The 21,995-nt window shown below is 35.2% G+C and overlaps 3 protein-coding genes across 4 annotated transcripts; all 3 read left to right on the top strand.

Annotated features, from left to right (window-relative positions):
* The first annotated feature begins 75 nt into the window (after window positions 1-75).
* On the top strand, window positions 76-6,184 carry LOC106150809 (RNA-binding protein 3). Of its 2 annotated transcripts, none has more exons than XM_013523806.2 (7): window positions 76-252; window positions 1,054-1,215; window positions 2,905-3,011; window positions 3,559-3,641; window positions 3,932-4,169; window positions 4,431-4,460; window positions 4,787-6,184. In XM_013523806.2, exons 1-7 carry the CDS (start codon window positions 165-167, stop codon window positions 4,790-4,792), a joined length of 714 nt encoding a protein of 237 aa, XP_013379260.1. In that variant the 5' UTR covers window positions 76-164; the 3' UTR covers window positions 4,793-6,184. The 2 variants fall into 2 exon arrangements, with proteins under 2 accessions (XP_013379260.1, XP_013379261.1); XM_013523807.3 differs by having other exon boundaries at window positions 134-252; window positions 1,073-1,215.
* A 521-nt stretch (window positions 6,185-6,705) lies between these two features.
* LOC106150805 (cold-inducible RNA-binding protein B) lies at window positions 6,706-11,248 on the top strand. The gene is made up of 6 exons (XM_086997264.1): window positions 6,706-6,848; window positions 8,626-8,749; window positions 8,993-9,099; window positions 9,328-9,392; window positions 9,775-10,060; window positions 10,454-11,248. The coding sequence occupies exons 2-5, from the start codon at window positions 8,650-8,652 to the stop codon at window positions 10,055-10,057; spliced, it is 555 nt and encodes a 184-aa protein (XP_086853390.1). The 5' UTR covers window positions 6,706-6,848; window positions 8,626-8,649; the 3' UTR covers window positions 10,058-10,060; window positions 10,454-11,248.
* Window positions 11,249-11,806: 558 nt separating this feature from the next.
* On the top strand, window positions 11,807-21,568 carry LOC147759607 (uncharacterized). Its single transcript, XM_086997265.1, has 6 exons — window positions 11,807-11,974; window positions 13,084-13,191; window positions 13,900-14,006; window positions 14,435-14,514; window positions 16,876-17,134; window positions 18,928-21,568. The coding sequence occupies exons 2-6, from the start codon at window positions 13,095-13,097 to the stop codon at window positions 18,934-18,936; spliced, it is 552 nt and encodes a 183-aa protein (XP_086853391.1). The 5' UTR covers window positions 11,807-11,974; window positions 13,084-13,094; the 3' UTR covers window positions 18,937-21,568.
* Window positions 21,569-21,995: the final 427 nt, after the last annotated feature.

The raw sequence follows: 21,995 nt of genomic DNA, 5'->3' as shown, positions 1-21,995 counted from the left end.
AAAAAAGAAACGTACACGTGTATAACAAATACCAAGCTAAAAACCAGTAACTGAAAGCTGCTGAAGCAACATTCCTCACTGGTTTTTAGCTTGTCTTGCATTTCAAGCTACACGGGCTCCCCCTATTTTTTATCCGAAATTAATTAAGCGCCATCTACCGACGTATGCTCCGTTGGCGTACGTGCGAGAAAGCTTGCGGCAAGACAAAGGCGAGGCACAAGGTCCGAAATCTTTGTCTCTGTTTTAATTTTTGTAAGTATGAATCTCAAGTTTTAGAGGGATCTTATTTTTGACAGATCAAAAACTGTTTAATGAAGGGCACTTGTTTATGTTTAGCGCACGTCGCGACAGCTGACTTACTGAAAAAGTGAAATGAAATTTGCAGGGCGGATGCTCCTGAAAATTAACAAAATGGCCGCACTTGTATTTGAAAACGTGCACTGAATGCAAACTCGGAGAGAATTGAAATCATTTGTGCTCTTTCTCTTGCAAAAGTTTTTGGTTATAGGGAAGACAGGGGATGATTATGTAAAAGGAGTTGCTATCAGCGAACAAAAGCAACAGCGTATTTAGACCGAGACAATAATGGCCCTATCCACGTGCAGACAGTTGGCAATTCATTTTAATCTAGAGACTGGAGATTCTGATATTTGTGCTGGATAAAACCACAAGGTCTGGATACAATAAATTTTTCTTAGACACAATTGGATGATGAATACAGTCCTAATTACAAATTTGGGGAGTGGGAAAATGTGAAAATTATGAAATATCCCTGAAACAGATATCCCGAAATATTGGGAAAAAATTCAGTCCAGACCATGAATGTTTGAAAAGTGAATTCTCTCAGATGTAAATGCCAATGTAGTGCCCATTATCTTTGACAGGAAAAAAAAGGGTCTTTTCCATTGGATCGACAAGGTTTGTATCCCCCCCCCCCCCCCCCCCCCAGTCCTATAGCTCTGGTGTCTCAGAATTGAAAATGAACAAATATTGATTATGATGATGATGAACCATGCTTTTTAATTGCCGACTTCTCTTGATTCTGAACACCAGATTTCTCTTGGACTGATAGATACTGCACTACAGTACATCGCCTCTTACTGGGGAAAATGGATTCGTCCCAAGACGGAAAGATCTACGTGGGGAGTCTCAGCTATAATACAGACGAGAACTCCCTTGAAGAGCAATTTAAACTTTATGGAAGAGTGGCTGAAGGTATTCTATGGCGGTGTATAGATCTACTACAGATATTATTAGAAAAAGCAAAAATTGCTCCATTTTTCAATAGAATTTCAAAGGATTGAAGCAAGTTTGATGACTCTGTTTTGTCTCTCTCTCTTAAAAAAAAGAAAGAAAAGTCATGATTTTATCCAAATTCTTACTGTTCTTCGAACATTTTGTACAGACCCCCAAAGTTTGCTTTCTTTGGTGTTTGAAAGTAGGTCTCTGAATTGAATCTGAGTATTTGTTCATTCCATATTTTGCTGAAATATTTTGAAAAAAATTCAAGCACTTACTCCATAGCTACAGGTGTCCATGAGATCATAAAGGTTGCGATCAGACAGAGACTTAATTTCCTCTTATTTCTCTCCGAATAATGTCTCCAAAATCAGCAAGGAACATGTTTCACTGTGCAGTTCAATCATTTACTGGAAAACGATGAAATTTTACACAGGAAGTGAGAAATCATGTGTTTGCCAAAAAGGAAAAAAAAATGTCTCTGGATCCCAACTTGTGCTTATAGGATACATGGCATTGGCCGTTTGCATGAATTATTCTCATAGCAGTTTTGTTTTCTAACCACGAAAAATGCCTTGATTCATGTTGACTTTATTTATATCTTCACGAGGGAGCCTGTTGCATGTCATTCTCGATTACATATTGAAGATTTTTTATCCAAAATATCATCTTATGATTTTACCTCTTGCATATTTATAGAAAGAGGAAAAAATGCAATTGTCTTCTTTGACCTGATATAGGATTGACATTGGACTGTGACAATGGATCTCCATGTGCATTTTGGTATTGTTTCCCAGTCATAACCTTCAAAACATATCCATACGCCTCCGCTTATCTGTGGGCATCTTTATTTTATGGAATCTACATGAGCATTACAACATACCACCATGCCACCACATGCAAGGAAGGCAGATCACGCGTGTACTGGATGGCATTACTGTTCCTTTTGCCTAAGTATGCCAGTGAATAGAGTACCACTTTTTTCTTAAAGGAATTCAGTCGCAAACTTTCTTGTGTATTAAAAAAAGCAGCTTCCATCTAATCCCCAGATGTCATCTAGGAGGACATGTAGAAAACAAATACATCAGAATCATCTGCCTGTGGTATTGTTCTTTTGTTCATTACTAAGCTTTTCATGTACAGAGGTCGAGAGGATCCCTGGGTCCATTTTATACTGTTTCAACCCTACACACAACACAAAGAGATGTAGAGACCTTTGTTTTGAGTAGGTGCACAGTTGATTTATCTGTGCAATGATGCTGGGTTATTTTTCTTGGGTGAGTAGTTCAGAATGCCACAGTTGCCCACTGCAGAAGTGACAGGATCTCATTGTATTTTGGCCTCCCAAAGACTTCATGTGCAGGTTTCCTTAGAAATGTGAAAATTTTCAGTTTTGTTCTTTCATCGACGTGTAAAACTTTGAAAGTTATGGGTGTGGGGATATAATTAAGCTTGGGTTATGCCTTTTTTTTTTTTTAATGAAGTAAGTTAGCAAAAAAGAAAGAAAAAAAATTGGGAGGGGGGGGGGGGGTAGCAAAAAGAAAATGCAAGACCCAAGCGAAATGCATAAACCCCCAATCTTCCACATTACTTTCAAAGTTGATCTTAACCCTCAGTGCGGTTACTATCTGAGCCCATGTTTATTTTTTCCATTTCTGCTTTCAGTTTTGGTGATCAGGGACAGAGAATTCCAGAAGTCCAGAGGCTATGGGTTTGTCACGTATGCCGACCCTGCTGACTGTGCAGAGGCCATTAAGGCTATGGATGGAGCCGTGAGTATAATACGAACCACACTTTTAAGCCCAGAATGCTAACTGTATTTAATCCAAATGTTAGTGAAAATTAAGCTGTCAGTATTGATGTATATATTTTAAGATGCCTAAAAGTGAAGCTGTGTACATTTCTGTGACGCATGTAAATTACTTTTACAATTTTCTTACACAACTTGAGTTAAGTCCACATGCCAAAAAAAAAATTAACCAATCATTCAGCCATAAAAAGGCTTCAATGCTGCAACTTTGCGGAATTTCTTTATATTTAAAGGATATGATGGAGAGACACATTATCCTTTGGTGCATTAAGCCAAGCTTTTAGTATGAAGATGATAACAGATATATCATTATTATAGAAATCATCTCAACTAGATTTGCATTACGTGTTTATATTGTAAACTCCAATTAATTTATAATGAAAGTGCAAAGTAGCTGGAGTAAGAAGTATAAATTGAAGACCCTTCTGGGTGTGTTTAAGTTTAAAGTAACTGGGATACATTGGTATCAAACAGTCATGCAATTTTTGATGTAAAAACTTTTTTTTAAGACCCTGGATGGCAGACAGATCAAAGTTGCCTATGCCGTGAAATCGAGCGGGGATCGCCGCGGTGGTGGCCGCAGCGGTGGAAGGTAAGTTTTCTGAAGATAGCAAACATTAGATTGAACATTGTAAGAATAGCAGTGATAAAGAGTAAATAAAATCAAATAAGTTATGGAGTATTTCTGATATTCTGATTTGGTGTTTTAAGGATTGCTTATAAAACTGTATTTAATTTATTTAATTTCTTAATTTTGTATTTTTAAATATTGACAGTGACCCATTCCTGATAAAACAAAAGAAGGAAAAATGTCAAGCACCAGTCGAGTCTGACAAATTGGTTTTTTTCTTCACACATTTTTATCACACTTGTATTCTTCAGATTTCGTGGAGGCGGTGGCGGAGGATACAGAGGTCGTGGTGGTGGCAGCTATGGTGGGGGTGGTTATGACAGAGGCTATGGCGACAGAGGCAGCTACAACGACAGGGGTGGTGGCTATGGCGACAGGAGTGGTGGCGGTGGCTATGGTGGACGAAGTGGTGGCGGATACAGTGGCGGCGGTGGTGGAGGATACAGTGGAGGCGGATATGGCAGTGGGGGCGGGGGCTATGGCAGAGATGTAAGTATATAGTAAATGATTTCCTGTCTGTTTGATTTAGTTGTTTTGATTTCCAGGTAATTGATCATTTACCATTGTATCATTACTCTTTTGAATGATAATTGATTAATTATTTATTTGAGGAGCTGTATGTATTATAAAAGAAAAATGATTTATGATTAACTGTCAGTGGCATTGAAGCTGTTTCTACAAAGCAACATATAAACATCCAATTTTACCTTGTGTTATTTTGTGTACATTTTTGATTCTCTTCACTTTCAGAGATATGGTGGATCCAGTCGGAACAAACCTGTAAGTGCTTGTCATACGGCATTCTTTGAATTATGGTTTCAGAAATAATGATAATAAAAAGTATATAGTGTTTCCATGAGGCCCTTTGGTTTCCTTTGCCACATTAACTCAAGGTGGTCCTGAACTTTAAAGATATTAAGTCATAAACACCATTTAATCATGTCTTAGTCTTCATTCAATCATGCCTCTCAAGGTGGTCCTGTACTAAAAGACGTTCAGTCATTTACACCATTTAATCATGTCTTAGTCCCCATTCAGTTATGCCTCCGTCACCATTTAACCATGTGAATATGTTTATAATTTGATTTACTTTTGTATCATTTCAGTACTAGCTCAGTTCAGTGATTTCCAGTGTAAGAAGAATAGAGGAGTAAAAAAGAACATCTCTTTACACTGAGTTATGCACCTTTACTGCAGGTGTCATACATGAACAATTTAGTTTCCAAGAGTATTTTTCCTTCAACTTTCTTAGACAGCATTGTTTAACTATGAGATGAGACAGAGGGGTGCCATCTCTAAGTGCTGTTCACAGTCTTCGTCGTCCAAATGCAGACTCATTTTCACAAGTGTCAAAGAGTTACTCACGCCACCATTTGCCGTCACAGATTGCAGAGTGCTTTTGTGAAGTTTTGCACCTTTAAAAGTTTTTATTCGCCCAAGTCCTCTATCAGCATGGAAGACCTATACTTGGGTTAGTATCTACAGGGGGGAAACTGTGTTCTTTTGCATTTCTTTGGTGAAACTCTTGACTTGGTTCAGCCAGAGGAGTCCATCAGAAATCTAGTGCTGAAAACGTGTTTTATATCTCCTTCATAGAGTGGGAATGGATTGCTTAACAACATTGGTGACTTTTTTAGACTTCTGTATATCTCAAAGGAACTGATTCAGCACCACCCCCACCCCCCCCACCCCAAATTTATTTTGGCATCCTCAAGACCACTCTATCCGAGTGAATGGTTACATGCATTCCATGCCTTTTTACCTGCAGATAAAAGTGTTGCTCGTGAGCATTGCTATGGAAAAATGCTTTGGTTTTACACAGTTGAAATTGTAAGTGCAGTCCTTTGAACAATAACATATGAAATTGACTCCCAAGACAAAAAAAAAGTATGTGAAATGAACTTGCCTGTGGACTGAAGTATTGAAATGTTGACTCGACTTCATGTGGTCCTTTTATTTTGTTTATCAGTTTTTGTACATTCATAGATCACTGAGGGTTGTCCATTATTTTAAAGTTGCTTTGTATCAAGCAAGTTACTTGGATAACTCCAGCAGTTGGACTGATGTTCTGACATTTATATTTTGTACATAACTGTAGCTTGAATGCAAAGTATAATAAAAATCTATAAGATGCGAGACAATGAGTGTATAGTTTTGTATATGAATGTATAACAAGTCACAAAGAATGGTTCTTTGAAAGTGTGTATAATATCTGTATCACAATGAAAAGTAAGCTGTTCACTCTTTTGGTAGTTGTATTATACTTCCAAGTTTTATATTTAAGGATTGTTTTAGTATTATTATGATTATTTTGCAGTCTTTAGTTGATATTGGTACATTCATTTTTCATGTGTGATAAGTGTTTATAAAGAAAGGGTAGCAAAGTCATTGTCTCTTGCCTTCTTTGGTATGTCAGTGTTTTGAGAGTCATTTCCATAATCAAGTCAACAAACTTGGTGTAATTGTAATCTTTCTTTTATTGAAATAAACATTTGGGAGCTTTATGCTGTTCTTCATTTTTTTATGCAATAATTGTTTGAAAATCAATTTTACTTTTTGTTTGATTTTAAAATGATAGGGATTTCGGTGGAAGTAAAGACATGGTGATTTCAGTAAAGGTGACACTTCGTGAAAAGAATATTTGAATTACCATGAAAAGGACCTCAAACTGGGCAGGGTCTAGTAACTGATATCTGAATCTTGAAGTATTAAAAACCCAAACTCAGTACAAATAAGATTGAAACTGATGTTAAGCACGTTCTTTAAAATGGGCCTTTCTATTAATTTTTCATTATTTTGATGAAAGGGGTACTGTGTGCTTCGACTAGCAAAAAATTTAATTCCTGACTGAAACTGATGTGAGAATATTCTAAACTTGCGATGATCAACTTTCTAGTAAAGTTAATTTGCCTCTTTAAAGCATATTTTATATTAAAAAATAATCAGTGTTATGTCTATTTCTCAGCGCCTTTATTGCACTTATGTATTTGTTTTTTATTGACAAGTTGTCAGTTTACTACTTTAGCGATTTTATCTTGACTCTCAGCGCCACCTTTCGTGCCGATTTTCTCATGTCGCGCCATCTACCGTTGGCATCATTCTCTTGTGCATGCTGCCCATGTGGTGATCGTACCGGTAAACGCTCTTTGTCGTTTCAAAACAGAAATTGTAAGTAAATATATTGCATATTCTATAGAAAATAAGTTTAAGTCGATTACAAAGTTTAAGTTTTCATATATTTTGCTTTCACATGTAGGATAAAGCACGCATTTAGACCGTTTTGAAATGATGCCGACAAATTTTCTGCCGTCTTCGGCTAAGCCCTACGTTCAACAATGGGGACCAAAATTTAGTAAAACTTCAGACATATCCCTTTATTTTATTCCACTTTCCGGAAACTTTGGGTTTCTTTTAACAAGTATGGATAGTTTGTTCTTATATATCGTTTATATGGATTTACCAAATGAGAAGTATAACTTAATTTTATTGACTCCATATTTAGCGCCCAAATTCTTCTTTGTCTGGGGGGACCGTTGTCTGGGATTGGAAAGGATCGTGTTTAGAGGAGTGTGGAACTAAAACTTTAGCTAAAATTTTATTCATTGATTGATTTGATATACGTATATAGAAGATAGAAGTTAATGATTATGGGTGTTTTAATTCACAGTTTGTTTGCCCAGCTTAATGATAGTAAATTACATCTTGTGTATGATATCAGTACTTTATTTACTCACTAAAATTAGGGTGTACGGAAAAAACTGCAGTTTCTCAAATGGTCCAATGACTGTTTTGTGACTATTTCAGTAAATAAATTTATGATAAACATATACACTCTTTGAAAATTACTGTTTTAAGGAAAAATTTGCAACAAGAGAATGAGAGTGGGACACTAGTTTGTTTCACTAGTTTTCTAAATAAGATTGTTAATCAATTTCTTGCCATCCATCAGATATTTTTCTGGTTTTTGATGGCAACAAACTGTTTCAAATTTAGGAAGCAGGCACTGAATAAATAAGACAAGCCATGATGAAGGGCCTGAGACAATGCACCAGGCAGTATTTTATTGTTCATATTCATGTGCATAGCGATATGCAGCTTGACATATAGTACACAAATACATAGCATAGTACATACAGTATATAGTAAACAGTTCTATTTAACTACCAAGTGTTACAGGCAAATCAAAAATAAATGCTGCCCCCCCCCCCCCCCCCCAAGTTAAAAAAAGAGAAAAAAAATTAAATGGTCAGATTACAATATCAGCAGAATAATGACACACTGTTGACAATCCTGATCTATATACAGTAATTACTCAATCTTTTCAGTGGACAAAAATTATCAAACTTTCAGAAACATCATTTTATGATTGAAAAAAAAAAGTGTATTTCTGTACAGTATTTGTGGTGCTTTTCCTGCATAGAGTAGAACTAAAGAGCAGCCAGCTTTTTTAATTTATTGCTACCGAGAGACTGGCTGTTCGAGGGGATAGGCCTTTGTTGAGTTTGAAAACCAGAGTTTGAATTTGAATTCAGTAGGAATTCACAAAGATTAAGAAATTATGACCGAAAAATACAGGGTCTGTAAAATTTACATTTTGCCACCTTTGAAAAGATGGAATAATTACCATACTTTCATCAGTTAATAGGATCTTCAGTTTTGCAAAGACAAAGTGTGTGTGTGTGTGTGTGTGTGTGTGTGTGTGTGTGTGTGTGTGTGTGTGTGTGTGTGTGTGTGTGTGTAATAACTGACTGGAAACCTTGACTCTAGTAGAAAATAATGTCAAATTTCACAGAATAATTGGGGAAAAATGAATAAGGTTATCATTGAGAATTTGAGGATAATTATGAAAAGTGCAAAAACACCTGAGAAATGAAGGTTTTTATTAGGTCTTAAAACATGCATTTAACCCATAAAAAACTCAACAGACGTTTTTTGTTATTTTCAGCCATTTCTGACATCTACCGTTAAAATGGTAGATTCAAGCAAGGTCTATGTTGGAAATTTGAGCTACGATGTAGACGACAGAAGATTAGAGGAAGAGTTCTCAAACTATGGCTGTGTCAGATCTGGTAATATTTATTATCCCATTGTTTGCTCTAATGTTGAAAGAAAACCTTATAAGGAAAAGAATGTGTCAGAGTTCAGCACTTTTTGGTTATTTTGGTATAAGTTTTGTTATTGAGTCTTATTTATTTACTTTGTGAGTGTGCTTATCAAATGCTGCATACAGATTAAAGAAAGGAGTTTGCTATTTATTGATTGAATTGAAAACAACCTGTTAAATTCTCGGTGATTTGCATATTTGATTTCAGCCAAGGTGATCACCGACCGAGAGACTGGCCGTTCGAGGGGATACGCCTTTGTTGAGTTTGAAAACCAGGAGGACTGTCAGAAAGCCATTTCAGGAATGGATGGTCAGGTAAGAGGACAAGCTTGACCACTTGTAACAACACTGATCAAAATGTATAACATTGATGGACCACATTTTTAAAGTACAAAATACATACATAAAGGCAGGTTGAAGAGGTGGACACAGTCCACCAGGGCCACAAGTCAAAGAAACATAAAAATTGAATGTATTAGCGTTTTATATATATATATATATATATATATAATAACTTAGTTACTCGTTTTCTTCTTTTTTAAGAATTTTGAAGGAAGAACGCTAAAGGTCAACCCGGCACAAAACAAAGAGGGAGGAGGATACCGAGGGTAGGTGGTTTGTCATTTCATCCTTGTTTCAGATTACAACATAAAATTTATCCTATTCATTGTTGAGATAGTCTACTTCTAATACTAATGATTGTGGTTGCACATCTGGGCTCGCTGAGAATAGACTTTATCCCAGCAATTTATTATCAGTGCTCTGGTTGAGCACTTCTCAGCAAGCCAGATGTAAGAGCATTTTTGTTTTTAAATTAGTGAGTGCTGGTAGAAAACTCACTTTCATATGTCACTTGGTGGTTCTTTTTATTCTGAAGTATCATTATCATATAAGGACTACATAGTTACACTGGATGCTTTGATAGTCAAGTCACTGTGTTTACATTTTTTGTTGACAACAGAAATGTGATTAGTATTTTCATAATTTCAGGGGCAGAGGCGGTGGCTTCCGCGGTGGGAGAGGAGGTGGTTATGGAGGGAGACGTGATGGCGGCGGATTTGGCGGAGGCAACTACGGAGGCAGTGGCTATGGTAGTGGCGGCTATGGAAGGGGTGGCGGCAGTTATGGAAGCGGTGGTGGCAGCTACGGAAGTGGTGGTGGTGGCTACGGAAGTGGAGGCGGTGGCTATGGAGGCGGTGGATATGGTGACAGTGGTTACAATGACAGTGGATATGGAGGCGGACGTAGTGGCGGATATAGCGGAGGTTTTTAAATTGTAAGTATACAAAGCTTTACTTGTACGAGTGCGACTTGTTACTGAAAGGAAATGCAGACAAATTTTGATTAACTGTGTCTCGGACTTGATGGCTTACTAAATATGGAACACAGACATCATTGTACAGGTCTTTTGGTTAGGGCGTGAATTTATTTACTTGTTTGTCTTTATAAGGCCATTTTCTTTGCAACAGGGTGAAAAGATAAGTTCTAGCTACAGCATTATGTTTATGTGTTTTTCAGGTTATTTTCAGGTTATTTTCCACTCATGTGGCTTGTATGTTTGATTTTTTAAATCAATTGTTGATATGTTTGTTTACTTTTTTGTACAGGAATGTATTGTGATTTTCTTTTCTCCTCGTTCACTAAAAAAATTAAAAATTCTATTTTACAGTTTTAGTCAGACTCCTCGGTTAAAGGTGTTGTCAACAAGAAGATAGTATTTTCACCACAGTGGGCGATATACCAACTGCAGCAACTTAAGACCTAGGTCGGCATTTAGAGGCACATTTTGGATGTAAAGCGTGCCATAGGACACCTCGACTTCCTGCAATGCATCTAGTCTGATTATACAAGTCTATTATTACTCATTTTAAAAGAAAAAAAAATTATTATTGAACACAACTAACAGACTAGTCAGTTTCTGATTCACCTACTTCAACTTTAAATTGTTAAAAGACTGACCTTTTATTATGTATAAGGTAGTGCTAGTGACAGTGCGCAAAAATTTTGTTGCTGAAAGATCAAAGTGTATTCGAGTCCAGCAGCTGGTTTTTCTCCACTTTGCTGGCATTGATAGTGTTTTGTACATAGTGACTTGTAAATGTGACAAACTGGAGAGCAGATAAAGAACAGTTTTAAAAGGACCATTATTTTGAGAATTTAACATTGAATGTATAGAGAGACCTTGTGCATAGACCTCCCTTGAGAAGAAGTTTTATTTATTTTTGGCTTGTTGTACATGTTGTCAGTTGTGTTGAATTTCACAGCTTTCAGTAACATTCTTATTGAACACTACAACATTTATAAGTTAACAAAAGTTAAAATTAAAGATTTCACTAATCTAGAGGCTATATTTTCCATACTTGCAAAGGTATTTTTTTCCTTTTTCACAAAGATGAGACCGTGGCAACATAAAATGTATTTGTGGAACTTCTTTTTATAAATAAATGGATGATGATAATTTTAATGCTTTCAAGTTTGTTGATTATCTATATTATGAGTGTATTTCATGAAGTGGAATTGAGAGACAGTTAATTAATTTGTCAACAAAATAATCAACAGTTAATTAATTTGTCAACAAAATAATTTCATGTCATCACGTCTTGAAGTTGACTGAAATATGAATTGTGCCATTTTGATTGTGAGATGATTTAGTGCAATGCACTCTGTATCAAAATGGTACATTCACTGTCTGTAGTTTTAGATGTAATTATTATGTTCGAATGGACACATTTCATTGTTTTCTCATAGTTTAAATACAAAGTTTGATAAATCTTTACTGCAAGAACTTTTAAAGTGACAATTTTGAAAAAAAAAATTTTAAGTACAACCATTAACTTGTTTGACTTGTCCTTTTGAGAAAGATCCTGCTTGGCTTGAAATGATCTGTGATAGCTTGCGTTTTAATAAATGGCACTTATGATTATAACACTCTTATTTGATTGCGGCTTATACAAGGTAATTTATTTCACGCGTTACATGTAAGTGAGCTCGTTTAATGACTTGTTTAAAGTGTAGTATGTGCACCTTTGTATTGGCTTCTCTTGGATCCCGCTGTTCAACCCCGACCTCTAGAGTTGCGTAGCGTAGCTTCAGCGCGCCATCTACCTAAACCAACTGTTACTTTTGCGTGTGTGCGGTCCATGTGTGTTTGGATCGCTTTGTTGTGCTTTGTTGATTCTTTTAAGATAATGTAAGTACTTTTCAAGGACAAAAACATAAAATTAATAATTCACTGTAAGGTCTGATACTCGGGTCTCATTCTGGTTAGTTAGCCGTGGTAGCTCAATAGTGGTTTTTACTTGTATTGTTTTAAAGAAAGCCGGCGTTTTGTCTCGACGGCGTGTGTCCCGGGGGTGAAAGTTCTTTCACAAAATGGCCATTCACATTTACAGAAATAACACATTTCAATGAAGATAAATGCTTAGTGAAGCTTGATTTCCAAAATGTTGATTGAAAGCAGCACTGAAAAAAATGACAGTGAATGGTGCGAGAAAGAACACATGCATGCTTACGTTTTACAGACAAAGGACTGTTTGGACAACAAAACTGATCATTTTTATATTCCTTTATTATTTGTATTAGTAAGAGTGTATGTTTGGCACAGATTTTCAAATAATCATGTACTGGCTTTCCCGTCCCAAATAAAATAAATTAAGTCCTCGCTATTAACTTTTCTCTATAGTAAATATCAGAAAACTAAAAAGCTACAGTATACTGCTGTTGGATATAAAAAGATGGTAAGTAGGATAAATATTTATTGGATGGTTGCACATGTGCCAATTGGTGCTTAGATTGGGTGAACTCCATAAATGATTAAAATGCACAGTTCATACACTATTGTGGAGCAGAGAAGACAATTGTGTATTTTTTAATTGGAAATTTCCCCTTTTCAAAATAACAGAAATATTCATTTGAACAGCTAGGTATATGTCAGGGTATGATATATGTATAAAAAATCCCTTTCTGTGATTAATGAATGAAGTGATGCTGACTATGGCATGAAATATTGGAGATTTCTAATTTACCCATTCTCATCAGCTTGCATGTTATTTTTTGACACGGGCTATTTATACCAGAGTCAGTCAGGTCTATATATATGAGGCACTTGTGATGTTGTGCACAATCCCCATTAAAAGCATCACCTTTAAAAGAAATATGCTAAGTGCAATTCAAACAACATCTTTAATTTCCACCAGTGTAGTGAAATATTTCAAACTCCAGGCAGTGCTCATACATGTGTAATCATAATACTTTGTTTTTAAATTTCATTTTAATTTTTCTCTGTTTTATTTGAAATAGAAAAGCCCACGATGGAGGCTTCCAAGATCTATGTGGGTAGCTTGAATTTTGACTCGACAGAGAGCAGTTTGGAAGAGAAGTTCAAAAAATATGGAGCGATATCATCAGGTAGGTATTGCATGGTTTGACCAGGGATAGGCATGCATGTTTTTCTATGTGGGATTTTTCCACCAAATGTTATTTTCCTCAAGAAATCCAATTAAGGTATGCTTCAAACAAACTTAATTCTAATTGAGGCCTGATTAATGTATATTTACGGTCTCATTTGGGAAAGATGTGTAGCTTTACTGGATATTTAGGCATTAAAAAATGACTTGGGGACATTTTTCAGATATTTATGCAGAATGCCATTATTTTTGCATTCAAGTTCCACTTAAAGATTATTTGCTTTATCATCACTTGTGTAGCTGTACTTCACAAATCTGTGATTAGAAATATAGAGTAAAGCATACAGTATATTACAGTTTTGATGTTACAAAAAAAAAAAAACTGAAAGTCTGGGAAAATTATATCCCTTTATCACTGACTTAGGTATACTAGAACCACTGCAAAATTTACAAAACACAATCTTTAAATTAAAGACTTCTTATTTTCTAATTTCAGACATGATATTCACTAGTTTTTATCTCTATTACATGAGCAATGGAAAAAGTAAAAAAAAAAAAGTAAAAACACTGTTTTTATGGTTTTCAATATATTATATCATGGTGAGGTAATAGTTGTAATTTCCAGGAAAATGTAATTTTTGCTACACAAGTTCTTACACTCATTGTTTGACTGAAGACTGGTTCTAAGTCATTGTACCATTCATTCTAGTTGCTGTGGTTCGTGACAGAGACACAGACAAGTCAAAAGGATTTGGCTTCATTGAATTTGCAAGTCCAGAATCTTGCCAGAGAGCTATTGACGACATGGATGGACAGGTAAGACGATATTGAAGATAACTTTGTCACCATATCAAGAAATAGGATATTTTAAGTCCAAAATTATAGTCCACTTGATGATACTGGAGCCTGATTCACAAAATAACTTTTTTAGTCTGAAAAGTGATCTCAAGATGAATCCTCAATAGTAAATAAAAAGAAGTATTAGACTACTTTTTTTTTTAAGAAGCACTTTGCAAATGTTTCAAAAATTTAAGACCAGTTTTAAGAGTTAAGTTTTTTTAACCTGATTATAAACTGTAACAGCCAACAGTTTGACATTTTACCCTCATATTGTCCATAGGCATGTGATTGAAATAAGTTTGGCAGTTTTTGTTTCTTCTGTTAATATTCAGACTTTTGATATTTTTGTTGCTAATACAAGGGAGAACCATGTTTATGTATAAAGAGCTTGGATATTTTTCTAGGTATTTGAAGGCAGAACAATAAAGGTGTCCCAAGCACAACAAAGGAGGGACCGTGGTGAGGGTGGCGGTGGCTACAGAGGGTAAGAAGTTTATATAATTCTACACAACTTTTCACATCTATTTCTGCACCAGGGGCGGATCTAGAGTTATTTTTTGACAGTCTTCCAAATTATCTTTGTTGATCCATGCTCCATTTTTGACTGTCTTCTGACAGAAAAAAAATTAGATGCCTCTGTCAATGTTAACTTAAAAAATTCTGTCAGTTTTCAGGAAGATCCAGAAAACGCCCTTCATATGCCCCTGTGTACTTACTAGTAAATTGACTGTAAAAAAAAAACTGGTTCTTATATTCAACAATCCACCTGTCTCTCAGTGCAGTTTACATTAGATGACAATATGCTTGGTAAATTTTTATGTACAGACACAGATGTGTCTGTACATATAGCCATCATCTGCGTCTGTCGTCGCCGTCGTCGCCGTGCACTTTTACCGATAACACGATAAGTGGAAAACCATTTTACCTTTTGACTTGAAACTTATAGAACTGATGAATATTCATGATACGCAGGTCAAGTTCGAAAATCAGCATGATCGGGTCACTTTTAGGGAATTTATGCTGTTTTTTCACTTTTTTCAGCATATATGCAGTACCGATAACATGATAAGTGGAAAACCATTTTACCTTTTGACTTGAAACTTACAGAACTGATGAAAATTCATAATACGCAGGTCAAGTTCGAAAATCAGCATGATCGGGTCACTTTTAGGGAATTTATGCTGTTTTTTCACTTTTTTCAGCATATATGCAGCACCGATAACACGATAAGTGGAAAACTATTTTACCTTTTGACTTGAAACTTACAGAACTGATGAATATTCATAATACGCAGGTCAAGTTCGAAAATCAGCATGATTGGGCCATTTTTAGGGAATTTATGCTGTTTTTTCACTATTTTCAATCTAAATACAACACTGATAACACAATATAAGAAAAACGGATTGGCCAATTGTAATTATACTCACAGGAGTGGTCAATCTTACTAAAACGCAGGTTGAGTTTGAAAATCAGCATAATCGGGCCATTATTTTAGAAGTTATACTGTTTTTCACATTTCCTCAGATTCAATTATTAGGCATGTTAACAGTCTCATTATTTAACTAATAAGATGCCTAAAAGTGTTTGTTTGATATTTCCTGCATCTTTACAACATTGTTAGTTGATTATGTAAAAAACATGGTAAACTTGTTATCATGTATTGTGTAATAAAGTGTCAAAAATGGAAATAAACTCATATCATTGCAGTTTGTCAGATTCAATCATCCACTATGTTCAGAATCTCAGAATGGAGGAAATTGGACATTTAACATTGTTCTATTGATACTTTTCCCATCTCATCAATTTTCTTAGTTGGTCATATAAAATGGCAGGAAAATGTTTATTTTGTTTTATGTTAAAAAAGTGTTAAAAATGGAAATAAACCCATTTCAGAACAGTGCTGTCTTGTTTACATTTTGGCATTTTCAAGGCGTGACTTTGAAGTTCCATGGGCCTGAAGACCTTTGCTAGTCACATTTTCTGAATATCTGTGAAACAAATATTTTATAATTAAAAATTGATGGTCATTAAGCTGTTAAACATTATGTAATATTGCATCAAAATTTGAAGAAACCCCTATTTTGGGCACTGCTTCCATGATGACCATTTAAGGAAAATCATGTCACTTACTGTTCTCAAACTTACAGGAAAGAAACATGGGACTAAAATACAGCTTCAGTAGGCAATGCAGTCTGTTTGGTATTTTTATTTATTTATTTATTTATTTTTTTTTTTGGCAGTTAAACAGTTTTTTGTGAAAATTTAATTTTTCACATATTGGCATTTTCAAGGTGTGACTTTAAAGTTCCATGATCTTGAAGACTTTTGCTTGTCACATTTTCTGAATGTCCATGTTACTAATATTTTATTAATAACATTTGATTGTCATTATGCTGTTAAACATTATGTAATGTTGCATCAAAATTTGAAGAAACCCCTATTTTGGGCACTGCTCCTATGATGACCATTTAAGGGAAATCATGTCACTTACTGTTCTCAAACTTACAGGAAAGAAACATGGGTCTAACATACAGCTTCAATAGGCAACGCAGTCTGTTTGGTAAATTTTTCTGGCAATTTAACAGTTTTTTGTGAAAATTTAATTTTTCACTTATTTGCATCTTTATTTTCTGTTCTTTGTCTGTACATTTGACAGCTTTGCTGCCTTGTTTTTGTTCCGGTTCTGACTAGATGTAGATGTTTTCACCTCACTGGTTGATTAATTTCCTCAAAGGAGATTTTTTTTTCTTTCAATTTCTCTTAAAAACTGTTACTAGTACCATGTCGTGCTCACCAAAACAATGAGTGGAAAAATGTTTTATTTAATCATACATCTTGTTATTAGTGGCAGAGGAAGAGGAGGCTACGGGGGTGGTTATGGACGCGGGGGAGGCGGTTACGGAGGGGGACGCAGTGGTTATGGACGTGATCGTGATGACTACGGAGGAGGTGGAGGTTACGGAGGTGGTAGCTACGGAGGCGGTGGCTATGGTGGCGGACGTGACAACTATGGTGGCGGACGTGACAATTATGGTGGTGGACGCAGTGGGGGATACGGAGACTCGTACGGTGGAGGTGGTGGCTACGGCCAACAAGGTGGTTATGTAAGTATTTATTATGTGCAGTGTTTGTTATATGGATACTGCATTTTTAATATTTTTATTTGTTTGAACGTAAATCATATTAGAAATAAACTCAAAAGTTTTAATGAATTCCTCAGATTGTCATTTCTAAAAAGATTTTCAGTTTTATGCTCATAACATTATTGTATTATTATTTTTTTCTTTTGTTTAAGCCATGTACTTTCAGCAAAATTTTCAGTTAATTATGCCTACTCAATGAAAACAGTTTATTTGTGGATTACCCTGTAAAATTTTGATAAAACAAAAAGAGAAATATAGGGGAAGGGGGTGAAAATTTTGTAAAATACCTTCTTGCCAGCCAGACCTGACTTACACCTTTGGACAGTAAGTACTGCTATTTTACAGCAGTATCTTCCATAAAGATTAGGTCTAAAAACCCAGATATTTTCAAGTCTAAGTTAAATTTAAGGCCTAATATTTATATGTTACACCTTAATGGAGCTAAAAAGAAAAAAATGATAATTTTCCTGGAAGTTTTAGCTGTTTTCACTTTTATCACCCTAAGCCAAAGTGAAAACTACAATTTATAAACCTGGGCCCGGTTTCATCAAGGCTGGATAGCGCTATCCTATGGCTAAAAATGGCCGCTATCCTCTGGATAGAGCTGTCCAGAGGATAGTGCGTTTCATCAACAGTGGATAGCGTTATCCAGAGGATAAATCAGCTTATCCAGAGGATAAAGTTGTCCGCTCGAAATAGGTGGGATAAATCTGCTATCATGCTGTTAAATCATCAAAAATGGCGAACCTGTTTGCTTTGGAAGTAAATCCTATGAGATTTCACAGGCGTAGAATGATTAGAAAGAGAATTTTAGAAGATGTATGTTTGCTTTTGATGATTTAAGTGATGCTGAATCAATAGATTACATAACAGACTTTATCAAAGTTGACATCGCGCCTGCTACGAACAAAATCCATGCAATCTCCCTGAGAGACCAATTATCTTTATTTTACTAAAACACCTTTTAAATCGACGAAAAATGTCTACACTGCTATTGACAGAATCTGCCAAATGTGCCAAATCAGCCATTTTGTTAGAAAGTATGTCACGACCTTGCCCTTCAACTGTGTAATCTGTGTAAACATTGCATGAGGCACAACTAATGCAATGTGATGTGTTATCGACACTGACACTAAAATATCCTGTAGATATTTTCCCCATTATTTTAATGAATGTACCATCTTGAAATATACTTAGAATATTGTTTATTATGGGTTATTTATTTTCCAAATATGGTATAGACCACTTTTTGTTAGCAACTATCATGGCTTTTATAATGTTTATAGCAACCAACTGCATTATGGGAATGTCTTTTTCCAAATATGGTATTGGATAAATTTTTATCCATTGTATTACTATCATGCTCTTTATCCAGCTTTTATGAAACACAAATTTACACAGAGGATAACTATCCAGAGAATAAGAGATTTATACCATAGATAGTGTTATCCACAGGATAGCCTATCCAGCCTTGATGAAACCGGCCCTTGTTTTCTAGGTGTATAGTTTTAATTTTTTTCTAACTGAGATTCACCAGATTCTTTCTTTATTACAAGTCAGTAAACAGCTAGAAACTCAGAACTCAAAAACATGGTTTTGTATGTGGTACACTTTGTTCGTAAATTTAATTACAAAGAGTGGAAATTTCCAGGAAAATTAATTTTTTTGACATAAAGAAGTCTAAAGCTGATCGTGTGCCTTCAGAAAAAATTCTTTATAGAATTCTTATTTTGTTTTCATTTTTTTCCCCTCAGGGATACTAGGCTGTTCCAATAGTTACCAGACGGGTCAGAAACTTAAGGAGAAGAAGTCTCTTTCTACTGACCGGAGTCATCATTTCAGCCCACAGAAGGAAGAAATGACCACCACTATGACATATTTTTATTCCACCTTCAGTAAAATATCTTTGTTGTACTCAAAGCATACTCGTACCTGTATATATATATAATAGATCTGAGAGTTGTGTTCAAAGCAGTTAGAGGACTGATGCTGTTATCTTTTGTCCAAGGATGTTATTTTCAGTCTTGGGCATAGGAAAATTGTTTTTTGCTGCAAAAAATGATTTGGGTTTGAATGAATTATTTCACAATCTTGCTATGACAAAAATTCAGCTAGCACAGGAGGAGGTTATTAAAGTGAGGGGTGTTCCCTTATTTAAATTTAAAAAAAATTAGATGCCATTCAGATCCTCTTGGAATAACCTAGTTGAAAACTTTGAAGAGATGTAGGGAAAATCTGAATTCTGAATCTGAGTATTGATGGAAGGCATTACTGCTTTTATTTACTTTTCCCAAATTAATTTTTTTTTCTTTTTCTTCTACTGGTGTTGTAGTAACATGTGGAAAAGTTTTTTTACTCATTGTACAAATTTAGTAATGAAGCTAGTCCAAGACTGCATTCCCTTAGATTTAGATCGATCCATCAAGATCGATCTAACTTCCTGAGGGTTCACGCTAAATTGCAGTCAGCTGAGCGCGCACGGTAGTTAATAACACCCTTGTAGCTTTTAGTAGACAGGACAGACATTTAAGCCGGCTAAGCTGACAGTAATCTAGTGAGACTCCCCACAGGGATAGATCAATCTAAAATCTGCGGGAATGGGGTCTTCACATTGACTGCATCTGCATGTTCATTTTTTTCCTCAAGTATCCATATGCTCATAATCTGATTGATGGTGCTAGTCGTTAGATTGGCTGCATATTCATTTTTACCTGAAGTATCCATATGCTCATGATTTTACTCGAGGAAGACTCATGATCAAGCGGACGAAAATACCCAAGATAAGACACTGTATTTTTAGCCAAGGTGTGAAAATGTTTGAATTATTATTTACCTAGTGGTGAGATACAGTATCAAACACTGGTGGCAGTATGTCCACTTTGAACTTTGAGACGAAGTTCTGCAAAGGTTGTTTGAGCAGTTGTCTGTATCATTGGCTTCTGTGTTTGATTGAAAATTGTAAGATATAAAAATGGGAACCTGAGATCATTTTGAGCCATCCTAGTCTAAGGGACCACAAGTTTTGTTTTTGGTATGAACATAGCAAGTCCTTCCACAAATAGGAATGGAAACCATCATCTAAAAAGGTATTTTTTCCACTTCATGGGAGACGATTATCTGCAATAACGAATCATATTGGCTCCAAGACAAACAGAGAGCCTATATAATAATACTGGTAAAAGTGGACTGTATAATGAAAAATCTGAGATCTTGCCAGTTGTTTTGCGTGGAAGTGTGCAAAATGTCACCTCTAGCTGATATTATGTTATTATACCATGTTGCGTGCAGATGAAATCCGTATTTTATAAGGGTTATACCTAAGTGAACTGAAGAAAGGCTGTGTTTGACCGCATTCAGATTCACACATCATACTAGCTGGATCAGTCCAACTTGCTAAAGTTCAATCAGTGGTATAAGCTTTATTGCCTGACATGCCTCCTTGAGCAGCTAGAAGGTAATTGAGTATCAAGTGCAGTTTAAGTTGATTCCACTGATTGCACTTAAAGCGAAAATCTCCTGCACAGTTGGACCCACCCAGCTAGTAAGATGTGTGAATCTGAATGTACCCCTTTGATATCTTATGGAATATTGCAGAGGTGAAAGATAAGGAGAGGAGTCATTTTAAACCGAAAAGATCTTATTCTGTAAAAACTGCCGGTGAATTTTACAATGGCTACGTGTCTAACAAACTGCAAAGATACCGACTTAACATGATTTGGACATCATTCTCTTCTTTATAGTTTATATTTATAGTTTATATTTTGTTTATTGTCATTAGTTAGATTGTGTAGGGCTACTTTTGAGTTAAGGGGGGGGGGTGCAAATAAATGGATAGGTTTTATTTTCCTGACCACAATTGTACGATTAAGAAATGACTGTATATATTTTGCATTGCTAATCAAATTAAGGGCAGATTTACGAAAATTTTCTAAGAAGGCCGATTTTTTAGAAGAACTCATGGAAAGAAAAACTTTTTGAAAGGATTTGTATTTCTCTTACTTCGATAAGTTATATTAAAAGATATTCTCTAAAAAGCTTTATATTTTGTAAGAGCAGGATTAGTTATTTCTCAGTTTTGCATTATTTAAACAGTAGTTACTATTCATATTACTGTTGTATTCCAGATTGATTGCATGTTGTTCTTGGTTAAAAAAGACCACAAGTAATGAAACTATTTTTATTTTAAAATATTCGAAAGAAATGGTAATGAAATGATTATAGGATGTCCAGATCCAAGAGACGTCCATGTGTTGTACTCACTGTTTAAAATAAATACCAGTGCAAAAGATTTATTTGATAATGAAAAAAAAATTAACCTTTTTTTAATTACAAGTTATTGAATTAAAGAAAAAACAAATGAATTGTGTCAATAAAGCTAACATTACTTTGTGAAAATGACTTTTCTTGTAAATTATTTTCATATTTTTTTTATTTATTTCGTTTGCTTTTAAGTTGCTTAACATCGTTCGTACAATTATTCACTCAAAACATCAGGCTTGAGATGAAACGAACAATATAACTTTTTCAGAAATAAACTGGAAGACCTAGAATTAAAAAAAAATTATATCGAAAAAGCCCCGTGTACTTTCCCTTTTTATATTATTATTATTATTATTTATTTTTTTGCATTCCCGGTTCAGTATAATATCTAAATTCACGGCCTGGTTGGATTTTTTTTTTTTAATTTCAGTCAGACCAAATGCAATCTATGGTCATAGTGGAGGACTGTTCCTGCGCGCGTATTTGAGTTTCGATGCATTTCAACCGCTGATAAAGTTTATTTTTAAACCTTACAACAAGACGTATTATCTAAGACATTTAA

The sequence above is a fragment of the Lingula anatina genome, chromosome 10 (genome assembly GCF_051362555.1).
Source record: "Lingula anatina isolate TDL-2025a chromosome 10, LinAna3.0, whole genome shotgun sequence".
Taxonomy (NCBI): domain Eukaryota; kingdom Metazoa; phylum Brachiopoda; class Lingulata; order Lingulida; family Lingulidae; genus Lingula; species Lingula anatina.
Note: the sequence above shows the minus strand (reverse complement) of the source record. Positions and strands in the feature narration are given on the sequence as shown.

Bases quoted from the DNA above. Each gene is read 5' to 3' on its own strand.
- LOC106150809 (XM_013523806.2), top strand. From the start codon at position 165: ATGCTCCGTTGGCGTACGTGCGAGAAAGCTTGCGGCAAGACAAAGGCG. The intron at 253-1,053 runs GTAAGTATGAAT...TCTGAACACCAG, and splicing joins TTGTCTCTGTTTTAATTTTT to ATTTCTCTTGGACTGATAGA. The intron at 3,012-3,558 runs GTGAGTATAATA...CTTTTTTTTAAG, and splicing joins TTAAGGCTATGGATGGAGCC to ACCCTGGATGGCAGACAGAT.
- LOC106150805 (XM_086997264.1), top strand. From the start codon at position 8,650: ATGGTAGATTCAAGCAAGGTCTATGTTGGAAATTTGAGCTACGATGTA. The intron at 8,750-8,992 runs GTAATATTTATT...ATTTGATTTCAG, and splicing joins CTATGGCTGTGTCAGATCTG to CCAAGGTGATCACCGACCGA. The intron at 9,100-9,327 runs GTAAGAGGACAA...TTCTTTTTTAAG, and splicing joins TTTCAGGAATGGATGGTCAG to AATTTTGAAGGAAGAACGCT.
- LOC147759607 (XM_086997265.1), top strand. From the start codon at position 13,095: ATGGAGGCTTCCAAGATCTATGTGGGTAGCTTGAATTTTGACTCGACA. The intron at 13,192-13,899 runs GTAGGTATTGCA...CATTCATTCTAG, and splicing joins ATATGGAGCGATATCATCAG to TTGCTGTGGTTCGTGACAGA. The intron at 14,515-16,875 runs GTAAGAAGTTTA...TCTTGTTATTAG, and splicing joins GGTGGCGGTGGCTACAGAGG to TGGCAGAGGAAGAGGAGGCT.